The 26,630-nt window shown below is 50.1% G+C and overlaps 1 protein-coding gene across 2 annotated transcripts in view; it reads right to left on the bottom strand.

Moving 5' to 3' along the window:
- LOC105699938 (ephrin-B2) overlaps positions 1-26,630 on the bottom strand; it is a 755,377-nt gene that overhangs the window by 34,227 nt on the left and 694,520 nt on the right. The window contains exon 1 of one of the 2 annotated variants that reach the window (XM_012425391.1): positions 4,433-5,292. The exons of the other annotated variant lie outside the window; for it this stretch is intronic. Coding sequence (XP_012280814.1) covers positions 4,433-4,551 — 119 coding nt within the window. The 5' untranslated portion in view covers positions 4,552-5,292. Of the gene's footprint in view, positions 1-4,432; positions 5,293-26,630 lie in introns of those variants that run through there. 2 annotated transcript variants of the gene reach the window in all.

Raw genomic sequence — 26,630 nt, 5'->3', positions numbered from 1 at the left:
TCCGCTCGAAGTTACGGGCAAAAATTCCGGATTCGAGAGCCCCTCGAGATACCCGCGCGTCTTCCCGCCTCTTGAAGAAAAGCATACGAAAGAGAAACCACCTCGCGACGCCGGAAACCGCCCGTCAAGCGACGATCAACGCGCTCGCGAGTACCTATCGGTGGATTCTCGATTCGCGAGTCGATCCGCAGGTCGCCAACGGCAATTAGAAGGAACTCGCGGGGGTCAAAGGTGCGCGACGGGGGCAAGAATGCCCCCGGAGGAAGAAAGGCCGCGCTCGGGCGCGTTCTTTATGACATACGCGACGCGCGCACGCATAATCCATTTCTTCCCGTGCATTTTTCTCCCGGTAAAAGCCGGGGCTCGGCGACAAGCTATTTCCTCGCCTTTTTTTTTTTTGTACCCTACCCCGTTATAATGCGGAGATGCGACGCGCGGGCAATAGCGGGGAAGAGATGTTTCGTCGGCGCGATCGTCGGCCGGCTCGGCCAAATAAATCCTCCGTATATGCCGGAGGCTCTTAACGCGGGCATTTTTTCGAGCGATTCCGCGTCCAAACTCATTTCCCCGACCCTTGGCTGTTGTACAGAACGAGAGGCTTTACTGCGTTTCCGACTAACCGCCTCCTCTCGCGCGTCCTTCCACTCCCGCCGCTCGGAAATGGACTCCCTCTCCCTCTCCGGCTCCCACCGCGTCCCTTTCCTCCTCGTTCTCTCTCGCGCGGCGTGCACCCAAGTGCTCCCGTCTCGCTGTAATACATTCACGATTCCAGACCGATCGTAAAAGTCACCGAGACGCCGGTCTCAAAGACCGAGGGCAAGACGAGTGGAGGGAAAAAGAGAGAGAGACCGAGCTCCGTCTTGGCCGGGGCCCACGATGCTGCAAGAACCGAGCCGACTCTCGGTGCCCGTTTTGCGAGGATACCCGAACCTTCGATCGGCTCGGAGTATTCATCCGAGTGGGCCCAATTCCCTCAGAATTTTACAAAACGACTCGCGTTAATTACCCACTACGTTGTACATGCGTTTCTACGTGCCCCTTTCGGCCATTCGTCGAGTCCTCCACCGCGTCTTCTGATCGAGTTAACGCACCTCGTTCTGTCGCTCATCCGATTCGTCTCCATAGTCCCCGATCAGAAGCAGATCATTTTCGATAACACTCGAAATTCTGGATTTTCCGACGGAGGCGATTTCCCTCCTTGAAATCGAGGAAATGGAAAGCAAAAGTCTTGAGAGCGAGCCCCAGCAATAATCGGCGCAGGATAAAAAGACAACGCGTTGTCATAATTTGACATGAGGCGAAAGGAGACCCCCTTCGACCTCGAGGTCCTCTCCGAGCGAGGCAGGACCGCTAATTTCGACGTCGCTCACACTTTTTAACGACGCCCCGGACCGTCCATGCGACGTGGCCGATCGGCGCGGTCGGGGTCCTCAGAAGTCGGAGCGCGGAAGTCTAAAAATGCAAATTTCAGCGGCGATGCAGCTAGGATAAGTCTTAATTAAGATCAAGCCACGTCGCTATCGTTCAGGGCGAATCTGGAGGCCGGAGTCGGTCCTGGATCGACCAGGACTCTCGCGACGACTCGTTCACCATTCGGCGTTGGGAATTATGCCGATCAGGAGGAAGGATACACCTTTCTGCCGCACTTGCCCTCGGAGTGGGACGACTTCGGCGATAGTTTTCGCGATGATTGCGCGTAATTAGAGCGGAAGCATTAGCGATACTCTAGCGGGTGATTATGCGCCCGAGTTGCCTCCTTCGTCCTGACCGCGGCTTAATCGACCCAAAGGATATCTCGGACCAATCAGGATGTTCCGTTAGAGACGCGAGTAGCCGATCGTCCGGTTCTCCTCGCGAACTTCGGCCGTGCACTTCGGTCGTTCGCTGAGAGCCTCGGAGTTGAAATTGTCGGCGCTTTTAACGCGCCGCAGAGGGAGAGAGAGAGGACGGCTGAATTTCTTCCTACTGGTGTAAGTCACCTCGGAATCCGTATTTCGCCGCGTACCGCGGAATTATCGCGCAATGAGCAACACCTCGGAATGAGCGTGCCGAATCGAAAAGCGATGGGTAAGGCGGTCTCGCCATTAATACAGACATTTTTCTTATTCTTATTTTTCTTATTATACAAAAATGTTTGCACCTGCCCGTAAAATCAACACTTTTGTCGCGGAGATTAAGTAAGACTTGCAGGAAAACATTGCCGACCCATTATGAAGCGTCTACGATTATCGAACTCAAGCGTTTCCCCATGGCCCTGATTTTTTCCCCGCATGAACGATTGACTCGTCATAACGAGCCCAGCCTTATCACGACGCCCAGAACGGGGTGAGCTTGAATCGAGTCGAAGAAACCGAAGATAACCAGACCAGCTCCAAACTCCGTACTAAAGTCTCTCTCAGTCAAAATATCGGCGGCGCTTTCAACGCGCCGCTACGACCGGACGGTCGATTATTTACTCCTAATGGTGTAAGCCACTTCGGAATCCGTATTTCGCCGCGTCCCGCGGAATTATCCCGCGGCGAGTAACCCCACGGAATGAGCGCGGCGAATCGAAAAGCGATGCGCGATAACGCGGCACCGCCGTTAATAAAGACATTTTTTTTTCCCCTTCGCCTTCCCGTCGCTTTTCGGCCCGGGTAAAAACCGTCCTTGGGGCGCACTCCCGATAAATCCTCGCCCCGGAGGAGGCCGCGAGGGGATATGCTCGTTATCCCGAGATCGAATCGTCCTCAGGAAGGGCCAATAAGGGGAGGGGGGGGGCCCTCTCGCGATTTTTCGGCGGCCCTTTCGGAGCCAGGGCCGCATTAATCCGAGTGCACGGTCGTCACGGGCCTCGCGACAAGGCGACGATAATTTTGGCGGAGTGGCTTTGGCGTCGGCGTCGCCGGCGAACCGACACGGCCTCTTATTCAAACGGCGAGAAACCCGGCGAGGCGCGTCACGGCGGCAGCGTCGCTTTGAGAAATTGATTCACTTAGGAGCCGGCTCTTTCGCGGGTTCGTTCAACGACCCGCGGAAATCGTAGGGGATTTCGCGCTAAAACTGCGAGTTCCCCCCGACCCCCTTAGCCGTCGCACAGTTTCTAATGAAAAATCAAGACCAGCGCGAGAACGCGGCGAATCGTTCCGTCGAGGAGCGTAAATAACTCCCTTGCGACGAAACGATCCGCAATATCAGCGGATTGGTGGCGACACTTATTACTTCGAGACCTTCCACAAATTCGGTAATAGAATTCCCGTCGGTCCGAGGGAAATCTATTTAGCCGGCGCATTAAGGGAGGTTAAGTTCCGAGGGTATAATTACGTTTTCAGGGGCATCGTTAGCGCCCTCTCGACGACTCGGTGAAAACGATCAATCTCGTAAAGGATCCGCCTTATTTCGGGAATTTTTAAACGCGGCGCACTTCGGTAGGAGAGAGAGAGTTATCGGCGTCGGGTGCGTCTCCGGGCGTAAGTAGAGCGGTTTTAGAGAGGGACGACAGATCACGGGGATTTGAACGACGGCCGTTAGGCTCTAAGACGTCGACGTAAACGGCACGTCGAGGGTATTATCGCCCGATGACTGACGTATCCCTGTCAATTTAGCGACTCGGGTTGCCCTCGCACGGCAGAAATTACCATTGACCGCAGCCCGCGTTTCAACGCGGCGATTCCGCGAACGTTCCACCGCCGCTTCCTGCTTTCGGCCTGGGACGAACGATCGCGGAATTCGCGTTAACCAATCAAGTCACAGTTACCCGCGGGAGTTAGGGAGGAGACCGGAATTCGCGTCCGCGGGAAGAATGAAAATAACCGCATTTTTATCCGCAACACCGGCCCGGTCCTTTGCACTCCAATTACCAGCCAAACACCTCCGGTAACGCGAAGCCGTTCTACTCCGACTACCGGCACTCCTGGCCTCGAGGAACGATTTTTTCTTTTCCTTTCTTTCATAATTAAACCGATGAAAATGAATAATACCAAGCGATACCGTTACTCTCGCGAGCTATCGCATTTACAGGGCGTTAACCCGAAGCGTACTTTCAGGAACCGTCCTTATATCGGTGTCTCCCGAATACGAATCGTTTCTTCCAACGGTTGGGTAAAAATCCCCCGAATACACGATCGGGACGAAGGGTCCGACGAACGATATTTTCATTCCACCTGCGTTCGGTCCCCTCTAAGAAAACCCCTTTCACGGCGCGCCGCACATAGCGGGAAATATTTCCTCACATCCGACCGGCGCCCTTTCCACTGCGCTCGAAATCGAGATTCGCGCTTTCCGGGAGGTATCCAAATCCTCATGTCCTGAAAATCCATAAAAGTCCAAATCCAACGCCCTGCTCGCGGGTAAATCCGGCAAAAGAGCGCTCCTTCTCCGGGAGGGTACCAAAACATGGCGGAGTTAGAGCACGGCCTCCTCCTCGAAGGCAACGTCCAGCCGGGGCACTTACATGGAGTTGGTGGTGTTCCAGTACATGCTGATGGTCTTGCTGCAGTTGCTGACGGTGGAGAGCAGTACCGTTTGCAGACACACGAGGAAGACCAGGGTCACAAAGGAGGTAGACACCATGGTAGCGAGGGCCCCCTTGGCGGCGGCAGCAGCACCGCTGTATCCCACGGATCCGCAGGACCGCGAGCGAGGGCGCGCGGCCACATCCACGCGACACTGGCCCGTGGTCGCTTCGGGAGGACGGACCTCGGCACGCCGAGAGCGCCCCCTCTAGCGGGCGCTCATTCCTCCGGGGACCGCCGAGCGAGCTTCACCCCGCCGCTCTCGCCGCGCGATTCCCTCGCGAGTCGTGCCCGCCGCACCTGCCTCCTCCCTTATCCGACGCTCAGGTGCTCCGAAGCGGCCGACTCCCTCGAGGACTCCGCTGCCATCGGCGAGGGCTCCTATCGCGAGACTCGAAGGGTCCGCCGAGTTTTCTCCGAGAGGGCCGGACGCGAGTCGAGGCGGATGGACGGTAGCTGCGTTCTGCTCGCACCGTTCGATTCCGTCGCGGTGATTTTCAGAAATCGTGGCGACACGGGATCGAAGGGATGGCGTTTTGGATGGCCGAGATCACTTTTTCGACGAGTCGATGGACGTCCGCCGTGGGTCCCGGTAACGGGGACTTTAAGCGGAATTTGGCGTTGGGCGTCGTTCGACGAGAATGTATCTGCCGCGGGACTCTAGGATCGAGAGCGGATCCCTCGTTCGCGTCGGTCGACGCAGGTGCTACCAGCCGGGAGCGGTGGCCGGTGCACCGGGCGACGGCCCCGTGGGAGCCGCGCGCTCCTTGCCGCGGCGCGTCCGCCCGCGCCGGATCTAGCGTCGCCGCTCGGCCGCGTCTCGAGCGGCGCCGAAAGGGTTCACCCGAAGACCTCCGACGCCGGCCGACGCCACCCCCGGACTCCCTTCGCCGCACGATCCATGGGAACAGACGCAACTCCCGACTTTCACTATTCACGAGTAATCCCCCGAAACCAAGTCGCGTCAACCACTCTGCACCCCGATCTTCGCACTCTCCCGAGGAAACGGGCCGGCTTCACCGATTCACCTTCCACTCGCGAATCGACCGCGATCGAACCGGACGGGTCGACGACGAAGAGACGGAGTTTAGGGGGAACTCTGGACGCACAGTCCCGAAGACTTAACCACGGTCGAGACCCTCCGAGGGAAAACGCTCGCGAGACGGGATTCACGAGAACCGAGAGAAGCTCCTCTCCTGCCGAGGTCGCGGACGCGTCTGTCGGCCGAGTGCCGACCGGCCGCTCTCGGCCGGCCGAGCCGCCGCGCCGCCGCCGCCGCTCGGTCGGGGTGGCGAACGCGCCCGAACGCTCCCGGAGACGCCCGAACCCGCCCGCGGACCCTCCGTACGTGCCCAAGGCATCGCCGCGGTATTACGTTACTTACTTGCCAGCAGTCGCGAACTGCTGCGAGACTGCGTCGGGACGCTCCCGACCGCGAGATAGCTCTCGGGGAAAGTACCGGGGAAGACTACGTTCCGGTGTCGACTACGTCGGTGTCGAGTTTGTCGGGCATTTTTCGGGAGGTTACGAATCGACGATGTTAACTTTTCAAATATTTAATTTCTAATAATAAATGAAATTTTGCAAGAATTTTAGGTCTTTTGCTTGACTCTGTAAATGTCTTAAATCACGTTTTTCCGATAGGTATACTTTTCAGATTATCCACACTAAACGCGAAGAGTAAGCACCGACGAATTGTTTTTGAATTTCTAGCAGACTTAAAAGATTCACATCTCGATGATTCCGAAAATGTTTTTAAGGTACGAAGTAACGTAAAGATAGAATTTCTTTGAAATCGGTTGATTTTGCTCCTGACTGCGTTCCAGGTACTTTTGTAAGTAAAGGGAACTTTAATATCGCGCGAAGATGAATAAATTACTTTTGCAGTGGAGAGAAAGGTGTTGCCACGATTTTATTTCGTTTTAATTGGAACGAAACGATTGGTGTTGTGAACGTGTACAATTGTGACATTAACGATGTGAATGTCATTTTTATATATTTCTCGCAACGATTCTTTTTAAATAATTCGTAAATCTGCTTTTAGAGTGGCAAAGCCGATAATTATATATCGGAGATTAATAATTAAATTATCCGTGATACGCAGTAATTAATGAGACTATTTGTATTGAGATACGGCAAAATATGGATTTCAATTTTTGTGAAGTATTTTTAATGATACTCGATTATTGTCGAACATTCTACTTGTTATTGAACTTTCGAATCTGGGCGTTTTATTGGTTTCTACTATATTATACTTGGGCCTACTACTATAATACTTCAATAATTTTGCCGTTGTTTTCTTGGTAAAACGGCTGGATTTTTACGGTCATAGGTCTTCGTCCATATTTAGTTACCACAATTTTCGAGATTCTAATTAATTGTACCGGGAAGAGCTTCATATTCATGGTTTGGTACAGTATTTCCGAGAGAACTTAATATCAGACAGTATTTCATGAAGACCTACAACATTACTCGTAATTGATTCCAACTACCTCAAATATTCGAACTCTGGCATGTCAATCTGTTGGAAATCTCATTTGCAACCCCTGCGATGTTTGAAAAAGTAAAAGGGTTTTTAATAATTTCGTAAATAATCCTGTTTTGTACCCGAGACGTAAACTTCTTAATAGATTCGAGAATTTCAATTGTTTTAAGATTTACATAATTTCATCGGCAACTAAAGACCACGAATAATAATAATAAAATAGTCCAGTTAGGAATTTCAAACCGAAAATGCAATTTTTTCCCTACTTCCATTTTCAGGCATATCTAACGCGTGCTACTTCTACCTATAGGAGAACACTTAAATCGCTCCATTTATACGTAACATTTTTACGATAACTATCGGAACACTGAGTGAATGTGTGCCGAGTTGCATGAAAGTCATCATACACAGCGCATTAAAAAAGAAATGCCCAGCACGAGATACGCCCTGAGTCATCCATAGCCCACGGCTTGCATTTCGACATCATTAAAACATGGCGCATAAATCGCTTTCCTCCTAAGTACGACTTTTCCGGGGTTTTAAAAATGAAAAACAGGGGTGAACGTGCCGCCTCGTAGGGGTCCCTTCGCGGAGGGAAGGAAATGTTACAAAAGGAGGCATATCATCATCCCTTGAGGAGACACATTCTTTGAACCAGGCCGAGCCGGCAGTCGGTGTTTCGATTTCTTTCTGCCGAGCTTCATATGAAGAGAGACCGAGAAAGGAAGAGGAAGAGGGAAAGGGACGAAGTGGGCTTTTAGAGTACGAATGGATCCTCGGCGGGCGATCGCTCGAGTTTCCATTTCCTCCGCGACGTTTCCGCACGCAGACCGCATCTCCGGGGAGTTTCCGCAGGAGGCGGATCGCAGGGGCGATAGCGCAAGGAGAGCGAGAGGAAAATTAAGGAAAAGGAGAGAACTCTCCGACTTCGCGGATCTTTGGGAATGTCCGCTGCTCGGCTTGTCCTCTTCTGCATAAGTACTCGCGACTTTTATGTCTGCACGACGTTCTGCCCGTAATGGTATGAAAGGCTTGAGCGTCTTCCGGGATCCCCGAGTGGTGGCACTCGCGTGCTCTCGGATGTTTCCTTGGGAATCGGAGTGAAAACCGTGTACCGGAAACGTTTGCTCTCGGTGCGAATTTCGTGGGAGATCTATTGGAGCGTTCCAAGTCCTGGAATGCCAACTTGTCCCATGGATATTGCGCCAACTAGGCTTGCGGTTCTTCCAGTCGCGCTGGAACACCTTGTGCCAGGAATATTATTTACAATAATCGACGCCGCGTTATGGCCGGAGGAATAACGAAGAAAGGAGGAAAGGCGAGTCCGGGTCTCCGTCTTCGGGGACCGAATGCCTGCCCGTTGACACGAAACGCTTTGCCGCTTTCTAGGATCCATAAGTTACCGCGTTTATGGCACCGGTACCGCGCTGCACTTAGATATAGTAGTCCTCCGATCACGCATAAATTAATGATAGGTTTATCTTTATCTCTTCCTCTACTCCACTTCGCGCGAGAGGTACTCTAGTTGCGCCAATAAAATCAAGTGAAAGTTGCACTCCCAGCAAATAAGACGTGCGAGCCCTCCCGCTTTCTTCCGAGGCACGATGCGGAAAAGTGACGGCTATACGAGTCAAAATTGACGCCCGCAAGAGTAAACTAAATTCCACGACGCGTAGAAATATGAGTTAACCAAGTAACATGGATTACCCGGTATCGCCGAATTTTTTCACGGCTTTATGCGGTGCACTTACAAGAGGCGGTGGTTTTAAACGAGTCCGCGGTCCGTCCATTTCACCGTCGACGTCCGACTACCGCCGTTACGTTTAGTACCGTGAAGGAAATCGAATCCTAATCTCATTGACCCCATAAAAAATGTCAAAGTGTCAACCGCCTTGACTAACTCGTCGAGTCGCGCGACTTAATCCCGTAAGAGGCAACCCAGTATTTTCGTCGTAAATACTTTTCCCCGCGTTTAAGGCAAGGCCGATCGTCCGTGGAGAGTTGCTCCTGGGCAAGATAGTCCCGAGGGATAGTAAATGTCTCTCGGTCTTCTCTTTACGAAGTCATCGAGGACGTGGCGCCCTCCTCCAGAGGTCTTCCTCGGCCGGATCCTCTACATACGTACGAGTGTCTCTCGGGGGCATGCCGAGCTCTCTCTCTCTCGATCTCGGAGAACCGGTATCTACCCACGGACAGTCATGTTAGTCATTAGTCCAACTAATATAACTCTTCAAATCCTATCGAACCCCGGCACCGTGCACCTCTTCGCCACGAAAAGGTGTCCCGACGAATGTTAAGCGTCGGCCATGGACCCGAGGACACGAAATTCCTTTTCTAGGCTCTTCCAGCACTCGCGAAATCCCCGATCGCGGATATCCCAGCCGAGCATTGTCGATGCCGGACTTTCCTGAGACTTGCTTCCCCGAATCGACCAGTCGTACGTGTTGGTCATTAGTCTGACTAATGTCACGTTGCGGTTCCTGTCAAAGAGGGTGTCGCGCGAATATTAAGTGACGAGCCCTCGAGCTATAGTCATTTTCTGCCGATTTTGTCACCGGGGTTCCAGTCTCGGTGACAATGGTATGTAACCGGTCTCCGAGGAGGATATATATCCGTCGATATATATTTGTCGATACGTGTACTCTCATGGATGTTTTTTTTCTTTCTTTTTTCTTTAAGTCGGCAGAAAAATGGAAGAGGCTCGTTGGAAGAGTAAACGCGTTATTAATTGTTGATGGGTAAGTGGGATCGGAATCGGATGAGGATTGCTCGGTGTACCGAGTGTACGGGATAGCAATCTAGATCTGTAATGCTTGCGATCTAAATTACAGATCGGAATCCCAGATTGTGGCTACCGGGAGCTGTGCGTTGCTCCTTGCTCGAGGAAACCGCGTTAAATCTTTACCTTGAAGACAGCGTCATGAACCTGTGATCTTGATTTGGCGTCAAACGGTAGATCTCCTATCTGGACAGGAATCAGAAAATCGTAAGAAATAAACTTAACATAATTATTTATGCTACCTAGACGTCCAATTAAAGTCCTGCGCGTCTTCGGTAGTCGGATGGGATTGTGCAAAATATGGAGCTTGGGGAAGAATTACGTGGCCGAGGGTACGAAGGATCCGGATCGAAGTACCCTACTCGGGATTTAATAAACTCCAGTCACGTTCGGCACATCGAGATCTCTAAATCGCAGTCAAACAAACTCGGCTGGAGCTTCACTGATCCGTTTGTTACACATTTCCGCAAAAGTGACGCGCGTTTACAATGCGCCCCACTTATGGAGCCCGAGGCGAATAAAGCCGCCGATAACGACCGCGACGTAAGTGAAGAATTACAAAGGCTCCTCCTCAAATATTGATCCTGCGCAATTCTTGCGTGGTTTTGGGCGGCTCCAGGGCCGACGAGTGGAAGTCACAATCCTAAGTACACATCGAGTTGGGTGGTGAAGGCTCTTTTCTGCTGTACTATATCGACCGACTAGCGGATGGTTTGGCTTCTCCTACAGAATGGCGGCTTGACAGGTGCGACTGTTCCGAAATGGCCGGTGCTCATGGAATATACAGCAGAGGTAAACTAGTCCGACTGTTGGCACAGGCTCGGCCGAGGAACCATTTCGAACGAGGTGGCTTAACAAATGAATGATGAATGGCCGACGGAAGAGTGGAACCCCAAAATTTGAGGGATTTTCATAGGGAAGTAGGGAGTCTCGCCGAAATGTCCACGACCACTTTGCAAGATATTTTCCAAACGGTGGAATCCTCGAGTATGGAAGGGTACTATAAAAGAATGCTTAATTATTATCCACCCTCGATGGGGATTTTTCAGAGACGCTGCCAGAGGTGCAAAAAATTCAATCCGCCCAAATTATAGTGCAACCCACTGCAAGAAGTATTTACATGCGCAGAAATTATACGGTTCCTGGTAACGCGTTATATAATAATATGTATGCTCAGCACGCGTTATTATATACTACGGGTTCATAAGCTGTTTGTATTGTAAATTCTTCCTGAAAATTACAGGAAGTCGGCTCGTCAACTTTCAACTTTCCCACCTTTTTCTTTTTAATCCAGTTTAACGCTGATTGGGTGTTCACGCGATAAGAAAATGAGCTTCGAGAATAACTTCTCACCACTTTCGGGTATCTGGAATCTTGATAGGGAATATACTCTTTCCCTCGGTGGCTTTACGCGCGTCTAAGCCATTTTGTAAATTGTATGAGAAAAATGCACGTAAGGTACACTTTGTCGAGTGAAAGCTTTCCTTTTGGGATTTTATACTCATGAACTAGCTACCGCAAATCCATTATCACGGCATATTTTTTACGGTATGTGTACACAGTACCGATTGCGGGCTTTAATAAAATTGGCGACAGGTACGGCCTAACAATGTTCTTGTACGGTCTTAGAATATAAAAATTGTTATTGTTCCAATTATATCATTAATTTTTTATCTCTAGCGCTTTCTCACGTAGTTGCCGAAGGAATGTCGGAATTAGGTGTAGGCAGTAGAGAGGTGCCAGATTTGTGGAAAGTTAATGACGGCGCGGTGTAAAAAGTATTGTTGCACGGTAGAGAAAGTAGTGCGATCTTTCAGGGGCCTCGTTCCGTTGCTCGAATCACTTTTAGGTTTCACCTGACCTTTCCCTGAGCTTCGATCGATCCCGTTATCGATCCTACTCGACGTATGATCCCGATTGGGCCCACCTTCTTGCGCAAACGGATCGTCGAAAGCTTCAGTTTCGTCAGACACAGTTCGGAACTCGCGATTGCGTCTCGAGCGCCCAACATATCCGTAAGAATAACCACATCGCCCCCGATACAAACAATACAATCGTGCCATGCGTTTTATTGCACAAGAAACTCCTGTCGCAATAAAACTCCGATAATTGAAACGTTCCCAATACAGATAGAAATTAATTTCGCTGTATCTTGACAAGTAATCAAAATCTCTCGATTTAAGTGCGCGAGTTATTTAAATCCTCGTTAAATATGCAGTGGAATAAGACTATGATATAATAATAAAAGTACAGAATTTTAATTAAAATATGCCGTCCGGATTCGTTTCCGTCTGGCCCCACCTTCCAGGGTAAACTGATAAAGGCTTATCAACCGTGGATATGTGTGCCGTATCGCTTCTCTCGTTGCATCGCCGGCCATGGGATCTGAAAGGAATTTGCGTGCAGTACGCATGTACGGTAGACTTTATGCGAATCGCACAGAGAGAGACGCGGAAAGAGATCGGGGGATCCATTAGCCATTAGCCGATCGTTATGGACATCGAGGTGTCGGACCGAACAATGGATCGCGAGAATAGAAATCGATTTCTACGCCTCTCGGAGCCGACTGCGTTCCGGATGGAGGTTGCCATTTTTTGGTCACCATTTGATCTTCGGGTAGCATCGATTGTCCGACGTGGTAAGACGCGGTGAGACACAGCGACATACGCTGTAAGACGTGGAAAGACGTGTTCCAGCGAGGTTCGGCCCTAACCTACGCCAACGTATTCGTACATCTGTCCATCTCGGGAGACGCAGAAACCGCGTCGGTTATTGTATTGTTTCCACGCTTTAGATACATGGACGGACTCGAGGCGCCAAGACAATGGTCCTTTTCTCTCATTGTTTCGGCCACAAGTGAGTCTGAAGATTTTGCCTGTCCATTATAATATTTCCATTGACGGTGCGTACCCTCGCTCCTGTCCTTCTTCGGGGACGCTATGAAAAGGCCCTAGATCCGCGCGGCGATAGGTCCTTCCAGGACGCTCGAGGAAATTTTTGACTGGAAAGCCTTTGTAGGGCCAGTCTGCCCACTTTCCGTGTGAAAATCGCGCTCTACCAGGCCGAGCACACGGGACGTTTATGGGACCGCACATCTGCAAAGAACCAAGCACCCAATCGGGCGTTTTTGTCGAGTGACAAAAACGCCCGGCTGGACGCGGAAAGCGATATTGAGATGGCATTTTTCCAAATCGTAAAAATTAATATCACGGGAACGAGGGCGGTTCCAGACCACGAGAATCCTTTATTATCACGAGGGACGCCATTCGGAGCCATTTATCGATGCTGCCAACGAATAAAAGGAACGCGGAAAATATGAATAAAAAAAAAAAGAGAGAAACGCAAAAGTGATTACCAATTCGCCCGTATTAACCGAGCACTTTCGTCGGCATTCTCTTCGAGGTAATAACAGGTAAATCTTTTCTCGCCGAATCGGTAACTCCCGGCACCCAGAAGAGAAAGTATCGAGATCATTTGCATCCGATACCGATGCCCGATCGAGCCGCAACATTAAAGCGCATTCGAAAACGATTCTTCACGGTGAAATAAGGACTTGAAAAGTATGTCTCCCACCCTCGGGCCGGGTTTGAGAGATTTCTGAAGAATCGGAGATACGGCGACTCGTAAATACGCAGGGACATAATCGCGTCGTTAGATTAACCGAGCGTCATGGCAGAAAACGTATATAGGCGTGGATCGTCCCATGGCTGTACACGTGTCCCATATAAATGCATATGAAATGTGTTCTCTTCGTGCGTTTAGTCGCGTCTTCGTCTACGTCTATAACACGCAATGACGCACACGGGATATCCAAGGCGTACCCACACGCGGGAAAGAGTACAATGGCAAATGGTATTCTATTATTCCAGATGGTGCTGCATCTCCGTGGTCCTGGGGGCTCCAGGAATGCAGCCGTGAAATCATTCCCCGATATCTCACCGTGAGCACCGGCCCTCTCCTACCTCGAGTAACGATCCTATGACCAGAACTGGCCCAACCGTCACAGTCATCTCTGTTCTCTCGGATACCCGGACCCTCCGGGCCATTCATCATACTCCGTCTAATAATCCTCTTTGCATCCAACGGGGTAGCATTAATTATAGGAAGATGTCTCGATCGGACCGGCCTTTCGGGAGGACGCGCCCCCGAGGCTCTTCAGCTAGGAGGGAAGTTATGGATCAACGATAATAACATACAACTCGAGTGAGTTTAGACTCCGCAATTTACGCCAAGCTGAGCGAATTCGCATTTTTGGAAATTCTATCAGGATATTTTCCTCATTCCGAAGACATCCGAGGTGACGAAGTGCTCTCTTCTAAATACTACAATTAATTTTGTGAGTTCTATTAATTCGTGGGACGTAACCTGTACCGGAGCGTTTCTCGGGTTTGGAAACACGTGCCACGGGATAGCGGAGAAGAAAGAGCCCCGGAAATGGGAAATGATGCGGTCGGCGGGTCAAACACGAAAAAACGGGAGCTACGTGCTCTCTAGGTCGGCTTCGGTGTGAATTAACGCGTAATAATATATGCACGAGAGATTCGCCCGGTGGCTGGCTTTCTCCAATTTAGTCCCGCGGAAAGTGGTCACGTAGGGAGAACGCTCGGCGGTGCTTTTTCCTCCCCGCCGTGTCCGCGGAAAAAGGGGGAAAGATGAAGAAGCGAGGAGAGAGAGAAGGCCGCGGAGGCACTCGGCGGATATCGACTGCGGCGTCTCCGCCTCGGCGAATTGCTAAAATATTCAAAAGCCACTATGCCGAAATCGATGCTGCCCCCTTGTTCCCCCCGGCGGGCTTTATACGTCTTCGTACGCGGTCGAAACGTATTCCGCACGCGTGATAGACACGCGTCACGCATACGATCGTGCACGCCGCGCAAGGACCTCGTGGACACGCGAGGTAGCTTTTGTGCGCTCTTCACCTGCCGCGAATCCGCGACGTGACGAGCCCCAAGGATGTTTCGCCGCTTTATTCGGCGGATAGAAATAAAGCGGCGTCGCCGAGAGCCGGGCCGAGGATCGGCGATCCGATGACTGAGCGATCCGCTCGAAAAATTGATTCGGCACGTCGATCGAGCCGCGGTCACCCATCGCTGGTGACAGTCATCGGTATCGTTATAGCTGGTTCTCTTTCGGGGCCCGTTTAGGTGGAGGGCTCTTTTGTGACATGCTTCTCGAAAATAGCGAGTACTGGATGGGGTGGATCTCGTTACTCGGCAATTATTTCCCGTTCCAAGGAGAAATGGGCGACGGTGATCGGCACATGTAACACCGTCCATAGGTAGTTACATTGGTATCTGCAGTATGATTTCATTAATTCGCTAGTATGATGGATCCGTGTTGCCGACATGTAGCAAGACTACGTCTTCTTATACATGGCGATTTATCGTATAGATGAAATTTTTTGAGTGGAAGTAATTGCGATATGTAGATATACGTAATGTCAGAAGTGGTTGCACTTGGTTTGGCGTGACGTGGTGGAGCGGTAAAGACGACGTTCAATTACAGTTTTCATGTTAATCGTACGATTTGAACATTTTGCCGCGCCGGCATGTCGCAATCGCGCGATGAAGATATCCTTAGACTAACAATGCGATAATGAAACCGCGGAATGTATCAATACGAACCGCAAGGCGAGCCGGGGAGGCAATCGCAATCCGCTTTTTAGTGAAAGCGAGAGCTCGCCAAGAATGTCTATATTAAAGTTAATGTATTCGAATACACGCAAATTGCATAAACCAGCTTATTATCTACAGCTTGTATAAGCCGCGACTAATAACGCGCGGATTGGCCGAGCAATTTGCGTTTACTGTCAGAGCACAACCGCCTCTCCTATATACAAGGTTTCATCGCCTTTCGCGCAAAATGATGTAGAACCATTAATAAAACACGCGGTACAATGCGCTGTAAATAACGCGCGCCAATACTTCTGGCTGCGATATTAATTATTTCCAGAAAACAATGTGCCGCGGCACGCATTGTTACGTCAATAAACCGAGATCGCGGCCGAACATTTCAGCTCTTAACACGTAAGATCGCGAGATAGCCCGGTGTAATACACTTTTTAGTGAAAGCGAGTGTCCGAGGAGACGTCTACATTAACGTCACGCTCCCACACACGAGTACTCACACTCGCGGGCTCATTACCCGCCGTCTTTACAAACCGCGACTAATAATACATGGATTACTTATATCACGGGTCGAGCAATTTGCGTGCGCTGTCAAAGCGTTGCAGTCCCCGTGCCGCGAACTTGCCCCCCATAAAACAGTACGTAGCGAATAATAAAACGCCATCGGTCGAGCGGTCGCGCTCTTCCACCCTCTGGATCTACGATCGCGGGAGATCTACGATCCAGCCACGAGTACACCCGGTGGCGTTATGGTTGGTTTCGCTAAACTCCGTTTTTTCCCTCGCCGACCACCGGGGCGCACCCAGGACTGCACGCACTCGTGGTCGTACATGGAAACGCCCCTAATTAGCTTAAGTCCAGCTTAAATGCCCCGGCGTTCCAGGGCTTTGTCTCCGCGCGATCCGATGCAGATCGCGAGGCACCGCTCGGCCGAGTGAGCAGGAATATCGAACGCTTTCTCCGCGGCGATATCGATAATGCCTCGATTTATTGGCCATCGGGTGGCGGGGTTTACCGGGCACAAAGGTGTGCACCGGTGGACGTGTGCGGGCCTTCGTACGTACCCAGACCGGCCCAGATTCTTCCGGTTGCCGGTCACCTATTGCGAATTAGAAACGACCACTGGCAGCACGCTGAGCCCCTCGCGTGGGTGTCGTCGAGCATGGGTTCCTCGTTTTGGGCTTCCTTTTCGGCTTTTCCGCACTTTTGGCCTCCTTAGGTACCGCAGGTGCTCGGGTACCCTTGTTTTCTAGCTCGCAAACTTTGGTTCCGCCACCTCGCGCCTCGGGATCTCACCCTGCGAGACTCTGGGCTAATTAGTTAAGCTCGAGTTTGCGCCATGTCGATGGTCGGCACGACGGCGACGGCTTCGTGACGCCGGAACTTTAAGTCCCACCTCGTGTCCCGTGCTTTCGACTCTAATGGCTTTCGGCTTGCTTTGAATTATTTCGAGCGATCTCTCTGGGAAAGTCTGCTAGGGAAATTGGCCACTCGGACGAGATTAGGCCGAAACGTCGACCGATTTCAATTTGAATGGCGTTGAGATTTAACGCGCGTGGGGACCGCGCTCCTCTTGCCTCGCCTGTGGACGTGCCCGTCTTCGGGGGTGTACGAATTTTATTCGGCTCTGGACACGTATGTCCGCCGTGAAATTATCACCGGTATGGCTCGTCTGGGAATGTGGCAAATGCAGAACTGCTCCTTTGGATATAACATTTCCGATTCACGCCGCGTTTCGTGGGTCGTGCCCAAGGGCGGCTCGAGCATGCCGAGTATCGCAAGAAATAATCGATTCTCCGAAACGATCTACTTTGACTTAAGACCCGTTCCCACTTGTACGTATTTCTTGTCACGATTCCCCGAGCTCGGTAAACCAACCCTTGCACTTTTACCGTAGAAATCCCTCCGAATGAGAAGGAATGCTCCATTTCTACTCCGAAATCCCAACCTCTCTCGGATACAGAAATCAGAAGACCAGCTTGGAGGGTAATTAAATTAAAATGAAATAAAACTTTAATGCGACAAAACGCACACGTGGACCGAGGTGCACGGCAATGCCCCATAAAGCACATTTAAATCACGTGACGTGCGAGCGCATTAACGCCATATGACATATCGGTGGCTGGGCGTTACAATGCGCAAATTCGCCCCTTAATACCCGTCTTTCGCGCGCTTATCGCGATGGTCATAACTCGGACATTTGTCAAGTGTATATTTCATCGGGCCGAGGACAGTCATAAATCTCGGGGCGGATTTACAATCACGGCGCATCGGACACACCCAGTCGAAAGGCCTGATTTGTTTTCGGTGTGGTTGATATTGGGCATTCGTCTCGTGTGTTGGCATACACGGCTCCGGTTGCCAAACTCGGACACAGTTTCGTCCGAGACCTCTAAGAACAACGACCTCGGCTCGATGATGACCACTTCTCGAGCCAGATCGCTTACGTTACCGTTTGGTCGGGGAAGAAATTGACGAGCGGTTCGACACCTCGGCTCTAACGATTCACACCCACGGTCGGCCTGGATGAGATGCGTTCCCATAACCGTTCGCGCAACTTCCACCGTTAGCTGCGCCATAAGAAACGCGTGCCGCACCATGAGAAATTAAACGCTCCAGGAAGGAGTTCAGGAGTCCAAGAGTCCATTCAGCAGGGTGTTCTTCAGGATGCCAAGAGGTAACGACTCGGGAACGCAGAAAAACGGGCGTGTGCATAACGATAATTGAAGGGTTGCAATTTGTCCGGACGCATGTGCACCACATTTTCACGGCGGTTTACCGTGAGTTCTGGCTCGAGGCTTCAGGATTAGGTCTTCAAGGTTGGAGGACTTTGTACCCTGCTATGCCGTGGTATTGCGTTTTACACTTAACGTACAACATTATTTAAAAGTTACACACTCGAAACGATGATTTAGTTTATTACGCAAAGTTTGTAAACGTAGGAACGTGTTTCGAATTTTGTGACACTTCATTGGTCATTTCATAAATCGGATTGTAAAATTGTAAAGCCTGTATATTAAATAGAAGTGCGAGGGTATTTTTTTGAAACCGTGTCTGAATAAAGTTTTGATATACGTTTGATTCATTTGTTGGTTATTTTTTTAACAGGGTATACTTAAGACGTGGTCAATATTAAGAGGGTCATTAGATGTTATATCGATACTCGCGCTCCTTGCGATCTGCGGAAAAAGGCTGAACTTTCCTCTCTTTGTGATCGCGAGTCGAGTACCCTATTATTCTACTAAAATATATATTTTATTAATCAATCGATAAATGAAGTATTCGGGACAATCGGGGAACAGATATTAATTGTACTTGTGAGTTGTAGCGTCAGGTTTTTCATTAAGTACCGATATATCGGTCCGAGTACTTTGAGGGCCAGTATCGGACATTTTTATGTACATATTTATTGTTAGGTATAAATTAAGCACCGTTTTTTGTTAACTCTAAGTGCACCCAGTCTGTACTCCCCGGTCTTTAATTATTGGTCTTTAGTAGCTGCCTTGAAACGCCACGTGGCGTTCTTAAATTCTGACTAGCACAAGAAGACCTTTGTCTCAAAGCTGGTGAATTTGTATTTCAAAGAACCTTTTTCGGGGAATAACAAAAATGTGTCTCTGTCCATGGTTGACCGATTTAGCGGCTACGCGAATTTAGGCAATATTTACTCCGGAGTAATTCCTTTGAACGGATCCTTGAGACTTCAACGAGCCTTCGTAATGGGGTCAAACGAATGGGCAACGAGTTGAGGTCGTTAAGAAGACCACCTTGCCTATGGAAACGATATCGTGCCCGATTATGACTGTTAATGTCAATAGGAAATGACTCACGACGCGACGTAGAATGATATCATTGCGTCGACCTTCTTCGTCTGCGATCGTACATGCATTATGCATTTTAACACATTCGAGGAGACGTCGGGTGCATCGAGAAATGATATAACGAAAGTAAAAAAGTTTGAATCGTTTAAAAAACCCGGAATTCCTCGTCGGGACGTGTCGGGAATGCGTAAAAAAATATCGGGACAATATTTCACTATGTACAGAATAAACCATGCGTTACTTCACCGACCGATGTTCAAATATTAAGTTGAAAACGAAAGCAAGCGTTTATTACAAAAATCCACGTATTTCCTTGAAACGTCAATAAAAGAAACCACGAAGTTCAAGTATCTAATGGGAGTCATTATCTGTCTACAATTTCGCACGAATTGTTTCCTTTTCACCCCGGTATTAGAATCAATCATCCGTCCGATCAAGTGGAACTCTGGCAATCATTTTTCTATTAACTCCGCCATTTGCCGAGCTCTTTGTTGCACCCCGTTCTCCCGTGGAATTACCTTCGGGAATACTTTCTCGAGGCGTTCTAAATGATATTGTGCAGAGAAAATCCCAGTCGGAAGTGTTGGCGAAGGTAGCCACTGAGCCGTGCATAGATCTTAAAGGGAGCCGACTGCCGATCGCGAAAGTAACCGCATTTCTTACCAACGATCGAGAGAGTGAGGAGTCGATGAAGCGCGAGGCCGAGGGGAGTGCTCGAGGAATCAATGGATCGAACGAATAAGGTTACTTAGTCGCGTAACTGGGCCGCGTACGGCAAACCTCGTGGTACCCGGAACAGTTCGAAACGGTACCGATCCGTTTGGACCCAGTGTCGGTGGCGATGTCGTCAAAGACTGTGAAACTCTCGGTACTTGGCGAGGCAACCGGGGATGCGATCCGCCTTCGGTTCGGCCGAATTCGCGCGATAAGGTTACGGGAATATGAACCTTACGTACTGGTTCGGTTTACGCCTGCGAACCCGAGGCGCGGAGATCGTTTTCCTGTAATGGCGTGCACCGCTTGTAACATGGTGAGCCTTATCAGGAATCCTGGAAGAAAGTGGCTCACTTCCTTTGTTAGGTTTTTCTAGTAATTCGGGGACTGAGGATTATGGTTGAGTTTGTGTAATATTTATGTTAGAAGCGATAGCGAGCGATGTTTAGCATGCCTTGCTAAGTGTCGTGGCCCTCGATGAGGTAATTGGGTGACTCAGAGTTTGTTTGGAGTCTTATTCAGAATGAAAGTAAAAGAAAATTCAGTTCATGCTCGATTCGGTGCTCCTTTATATTTCTGCTTTGTCGATGGTGAGATAATTTTCTTACAGATTTCATTTTACGTTAACCGGGGCTATCGAAATGGATGGTGGCTGTTGGGAATTTTTGGGGAGAATCTACGTCCACCCGAAGAGGAAAGACCAACCTGGAAGTTATCAACAACGGAACAGTCTTCGATAGCGAACCGATCTAATGTGAATGCAAATGCGTGAAATAATCCACGCCTTCGTTATTTCTTGTACATTGCCACCGTTCTATCTACAACAATGCCAGGTTTTAACCACCTGCCTTCATTGAGTCGATTTCGTAGATGAAATCGAAAGCGGGACGATGACTTCGAGCACTCGATGGGATTAGCATCGAATTCGGTGGGAGGTGACTAATGTTCGCTCTCACTTCGACGAGTGAGAGGCATCGCTTTATGGGGCGGGGTTTAGGCGATGTGCGAAAAGTGGATGTGTGCACTTCACGTGCAAACTGCGCACACACGATCTTTCCTGCCGCGGCCTACCTAACACGGCCTGACGTGTTCGTTCGAGCTCGGCCTCGCTTCCAGCAGGCCTATTTCTACTTTGATTAACTGTGAACAGGAGCGAAACAAATTCTGTTATCTTCCGTTGCACTGTAAACCAACGGACTCGAAGAACGAGCAAAAGTTGCAGCGGCCGGAGATTTCGCGTTCTCCATCGGCGCGGAGAATTTCTAGATACCGGTACACGTGATTAATGCAAATCAAGACGTTGTTAGAAATCTCCAAGACCACCCCGGATGGTCACATCGAGACCCACTATCCAAGCCCTTAAGTAATAAACTCTAAAAAAAAACCCCCTCCACGGGTGTATTCGCAAAATTCCACTTAGTGGATACGCGGACACAAGTAGGGCTTGACAGTTTTAACGGTGCAAATGACTTCGAGGTACTTTTTTTTTCCGCGTTGTCAATTTTGGGGGCGTAAAAGTATCTAATCCCATTTAGGACCGAAGGGTGGGTAATTAGATCGGGCGCGACGTGTCTTACGGCACCGGAATGACGAGGAACGGAGCGGAACAATGCCGATCGTGTTGCCGGTCGGTTCGACCGAGTGTAAGAGCTCGTGTCGCCAAAGATCGCGAGTGCCGGCACTCTCGGTGAGGTAACTAGGCGATCCCGAGCGGAGCAAGACCGGCTAAGAATAAGAGACAAGCGGTAGATCTACATAAGAGATCATGACTCGGCGTTAGCCGAGTTTCGCTCGCAGCCCAGAGAAGAGAAAGTTACCAGGAACTGTCTGAATCTGCCCGATTGGCAGCCTGCCCCTTTTCACGGGCCGCATTGTAGTCACGACATGCAACAATAATAACAACACGGTCGCCAGACGATGTCTCTGTCCGCTCTCTCTTTCTACCTTTGTCTTTCTCGTTGCTGCACGCAGCCTCCGCGCCAGCTCGGATCTGCTCTCCGGCCTCCTGCCTCTCGCTCCTCCACCCCGGCGGCGATCTCGCTCGTCTATTAGCGGCAATTAGTTCGCTCGATGAATTTTCTATTAGCGAATAATCGACCTCGTAACTTACCGATGGGAAGTTCCCGCGAGGCAACGAGCCCCGGCCGCGAATCCGGACCGATTGGAAACTCCGATCCCGAGGAGAGAGTCGTCGATCCTCCGATCGGGATCAGAAGTTGCGAGAGAGCGAATGGGAAGAGAAACGTACGGTTAAAATGTGCTTAATTTAATTCCCGAGCGTTTCTTTCGGTCCCTCGGGTCGGGCCGAGCCATCGATTATTGGCAATACCGATCAAAAACCTCTCGCCGGAAGGGGCACGAAGGAAAACGGATAACCGGGGAGTTATTAATTCGATATCCGAATGCTTTCGCATTTACGGACGCGTGGAATTATCAGAATGGGGGAGAAATAAGGAGCGGGGGATTGAAATGTTATTTTTATTACCCAGTGCACTTGCAGTGGCTGAGCAGGGGAGTGAATTACCGGCAATTATTGCGACTGCGTCCGGACTCGCGACGAATGGGAGCCGGGAGAAACGGATAAACGATATTAATTTAATGTAGCCGCGTTTTTCAAGTGTCCCACTCGGCGGGGATTTATTGTCAATTGGAGAAAATGAAGATAGAAATTCACCGATGATTTCGTTTCCGGGAAATATAAGTTAATTGCGTATAATTTAATCAGGGGCGGGGATAATTGACCTTTTAAATCTGGACCTAATTTGCGAATTATCAAATGAGGCGGGGGACGCCGGGAGCTGCAGTGGTTCAATGGTTGATACGTTTTTGCCATTGCAGCCATTTGGGGAAAATTGAAGGCCGCGTTTTGTCGTCGAACGAGCCGAACCAGGAGCCTATACCGTAACAATGGGATGGTGCGGATGATTTATGGTTTTCTCGTACTGACCTCATCGGAATGAGCCATATTATTTTATTGGATGTCCTCACGATTTCTTTTGAATCCGTGCGTGATAGGTTATCTCATCGGAACGATCTTGGCCCCGTAGTCATGAGAATAGGCGGAATAGGTTGGGTCGACCAAGAAACCGAGTCCCTTCCTCTTATGGGTATGTGTACCCGTTTCGCAACAATCGTTAATGTAGTACCTTTGTTGAAAGAATGGCTTAGTTAACTGGTATCCTTAGTTACCGAGCCATTGCCCATTGCAGTTTATCTTGTAACATAGAAAATTGTACACACAAAAGCGTATAAATTAAAAACCCGCTCTTAAAAATCATTTACACTTGAGAACTGCCTACGAATGAATTACCACGCAGTACAAGCAAAACTGCCAGAAGTGCGCAGTTCCTTCCTGACTCTACCGGTCATACGTTGTTTATAAACATTTCGTATAAGCACAGAATGTTTCTACAGAATATAAATCAACTATCGATTCGGAGAAGAAACGTTCCAGTTTGTACTGTTTTCCCGTATACACATTCGATGTTTCAAGAGTGATATTTCTTTTTGGTCAGAAATTTGGACCGTCGATAAACAAAGTTCGTAGACATTAACTGTTGGTTTAACGTTCATGCTCCGATTGAAGCCACGCGACTATTCAAGTATCTCGTACGACTACGTGATTATTAAATTTATTAAAGGCATCATTTGCCCCGCCGAAATAAATACCGAAGTCGGCGACTAGTGTTCCGCTCGGATTGGAAGTTGCACGGTCCGACGATTCCGGGAGTTCTTCAATTCCCGCTGAATTATCACTCTTTGATGTAAATGTAAATCCGCTTTCATGGTACGTTGGGAACGAGCAGTTGCCGGATAGTAGAGTAGAATCGAGTGGTACCACGGCAGCAATCATGCAGACCAGTAAGTGCCTTCAAGCGAGGCATTTCTTCCTATTTTTACCCGCGAATCTCCGAGCCGCGTGTGTCATCGACATATGCCTCTAACCAGACGCTTTCATTAGGCCTAGGGTTTCCAAGAACGAGGTACAACTTAGACGTTTATTTCCCAGAATTCCCTAGGAAATCCGGCAAAAAGGTCCCCGCGTTAAATTCCGCGCTTGCTCTCGTTGGCCCACCCCACTGCAGGAGGAATGCAAGTAATCGGACAGAAAGCGAACTATTAATTATTCCTCGACCTGGCGCCACATCTATAAACGATACTTTGGCAAATTCTACGTCTACGCGTCGGAAGGTACGTTCCGTCATTTAGTCCCGGCGGAGAGTACGGCGCACCTGCGTCAAAAGAAGTAACACAAACGAGCCTGACAAATGCCCGGTGCCGGCTTGTAGTAGCAATAATCTGTGCCACCTTAGGCTGCCTAAGCACGATGTGGAGCAGCCGATGACGTTGAATCAACGTGAAACACGAGGCAATTGGTACCGCAATCTGTCGTAACTCAAACCCGGTTTAGCCCGAGTCAATCGAGACCGGCCCAGCGACAAAAGTTCCACTCGGGTTTCCGACGGCATAAGCATATTTTGTTTATTAATCCGGGTCCGATAAGATGCAATCAGCGGTCCTAGGAGCTCCACGGTGTCTCGGTCGTGCTTTCATGAGCGCAGTTTGAGCGGAATCGATGATCGTTGCGCTGCCTCGGTACTTCAGGGTTCCTTACGTGTACGTACGGTGGTCATAATGCGCGATCCTAAGCCCCTCAATTCCGCGGCCGTATTTGTGGGCTGCAAACTTTCGACCGTTCGATAAATCGATACCCGAGACGCACGTCGTTATTCGTTAATTGTCTGAAAGGCCGGCAGACTCGAGGTTGTACTTGTCCGTACCTAGGTACCCGGCCACTTGGCGCAATGCACACGTACCGAGAGACATTGGCATTAATCAGTCACGACTTCGGTTTCGCTTCCAATCCCGGTAAATCCACCCCTGCCACCACCACCGTGATAACTATCCTCGATACTAATAACATAGATTTATCTGCCTCCTGTTTACCTTCCTAGGTGTACACGTGTAATTCCGCGGGAAAAATCGACGGGTCTTGCAGACTCGTATCGGGACTCGTTACAGAGTCGGGGTACACGGTATTACGTGTGCCAATTACAATATGTGCGTTACTCCTTCAATGGGACGGCGAGGTTTCCTCAAGGCCTTTCTGGAGCAATTGTTTCGATCTCCGAAGGTGCCGCGATCCGAAGGGTGACGGGGAGTTCCGATAGAGATCGGGAACTAGACGTTACATCGATCGACTCTAATTACAGTTGACTCGAGTGTTGATCAAGCTTTCCGGTACTCCGAGGGAGTTACCTATCCTGGATTCGTTTCCCTGGAAATGAAATTCATGAAATCCCGAAAGAGGCTGTTAGACCTCCGTGGACCAGCCGTAGAGACGTCGGAGCATCCGAGAATCGCTAGATTCAAATTTCGTTGATTCCAGGGGGCCATTTATTTCCAGGTCTGGTCATTTTGGCGGGGCTACCGCCCATACGTACTTTCGAGTTTTACAGCAAAGACGGCCATTAAAGTCGTACCTACCAGGGGGTCAGCGGAACGGAGGAACCGGCCGATTCTCACGGTGTGGCCTCCTAAGAAGCCCACGGTGTCAGTGACTTAGGTACGATAATAAAGATTCGTATTTAAGGCGGTCTTTTCGGCGTATACGTGGGGCCGGGGAACCGGGGAGCGCCGGAACGGGAACGAAACGGCCCGGGAGAGAAGCGCGGACGTCTAATCTTGGGCAATGGATAATCGGAGCAGGGCCCTACAGGCACGCACCAGACTACGGGACAGACGTATATTTTGACGACTGGAAATGGCCGGCTATCGGTTCGCCCGGCGGGCCTCAAGGCCCTCCCGAGGGCCCGCCATTTTCGGCGTGATTCCGCAAACGCTCGCGTTCGCCGTTTGTTGTTTAAATATCGGGATTATCTGGCCGGACTCCCGTGGGTTTGGCTCGGCTCTCTGTTATTTTCCCGCGGCACCGTTCCCAGTCCCGTTCCAGCTCCGTTTCGTTTGCGTTTCCAGGTGTACCAAGGGCATCGGCTCTCCTACTTTCTTCTACTAACGATTCAAATTACCCCTAGCCAACCCGCGAATTTCGGGACGTCTGCCGCGCGCTCTCTCCTCGCTGCATTCCACCCCTAACCATAAGCCATCCCCGTGCGAATGGTAATGAAACGAAATTGACCGTGGCGGCCCCGCGCCCTCCCATCGGGCCCTATGCCGACCCCTTGCTTTTTAGTATTCCGTGTCACTAATTCCCCTAGAACGCAACTGGGACTGGTCATTACCCTGTCTCGGACGCCTCTTCCACGAGCATAATTCCCGACGACGGGGTGGATCCCTACCTGGAATTAAGCGAATGCGCCTCGCGATTTCATGGCGCAGCGGATCCCCCCGAATACCGACCTAAGCGCTCTCGTATGGGAGTCCGATGCATCTTTTTCATCGAATCCCTGCAATAGGCGCGTTAGCACTTTGCACTCGCTCGTCCTTAATGTCCGTGGAGCGGACGCACGCATTTGTAGAGTCTGGGAGCGAATCCTTGAATTTTGACGTTTACGAGTCATTCCCTGTGGTCCCATCGTACGCACGATTTCTGAAAGTTTTTCATTTACTTAGTGGTCCATTTTTTACGAGGTTCTTTTGCTCCAGGGTGGGACCTTTGGCACAGTCGTTTAACTCCCGAGAACGTTCCGCCCTTAATTGCTAGTCATCGCCGAGCGAATGGTAATGAAACGAAGTTGACTCGGCAGTCCC

Source organism: Orussus abietinus, unplaced genomic scaffold, assembly GCF_000612105.2.
Source record: "Orussus abietinus isolate OABI.00-Male unplaced genomic scaffold, Oabi_2.0 scaffold41, whole genome shotgun sequence".
Lineage (NCBI taxonomy): Eukaryota > Metazoa > Arthropoda > Insecta > Hymenoptera > Orussidae > Orussus > Orussus abietinus.
The sequence above is the reverse complement of the archived record's forward strand: the minus strand, read 5'-3'. Positions and strand labels throughout refer to the sequence as shown.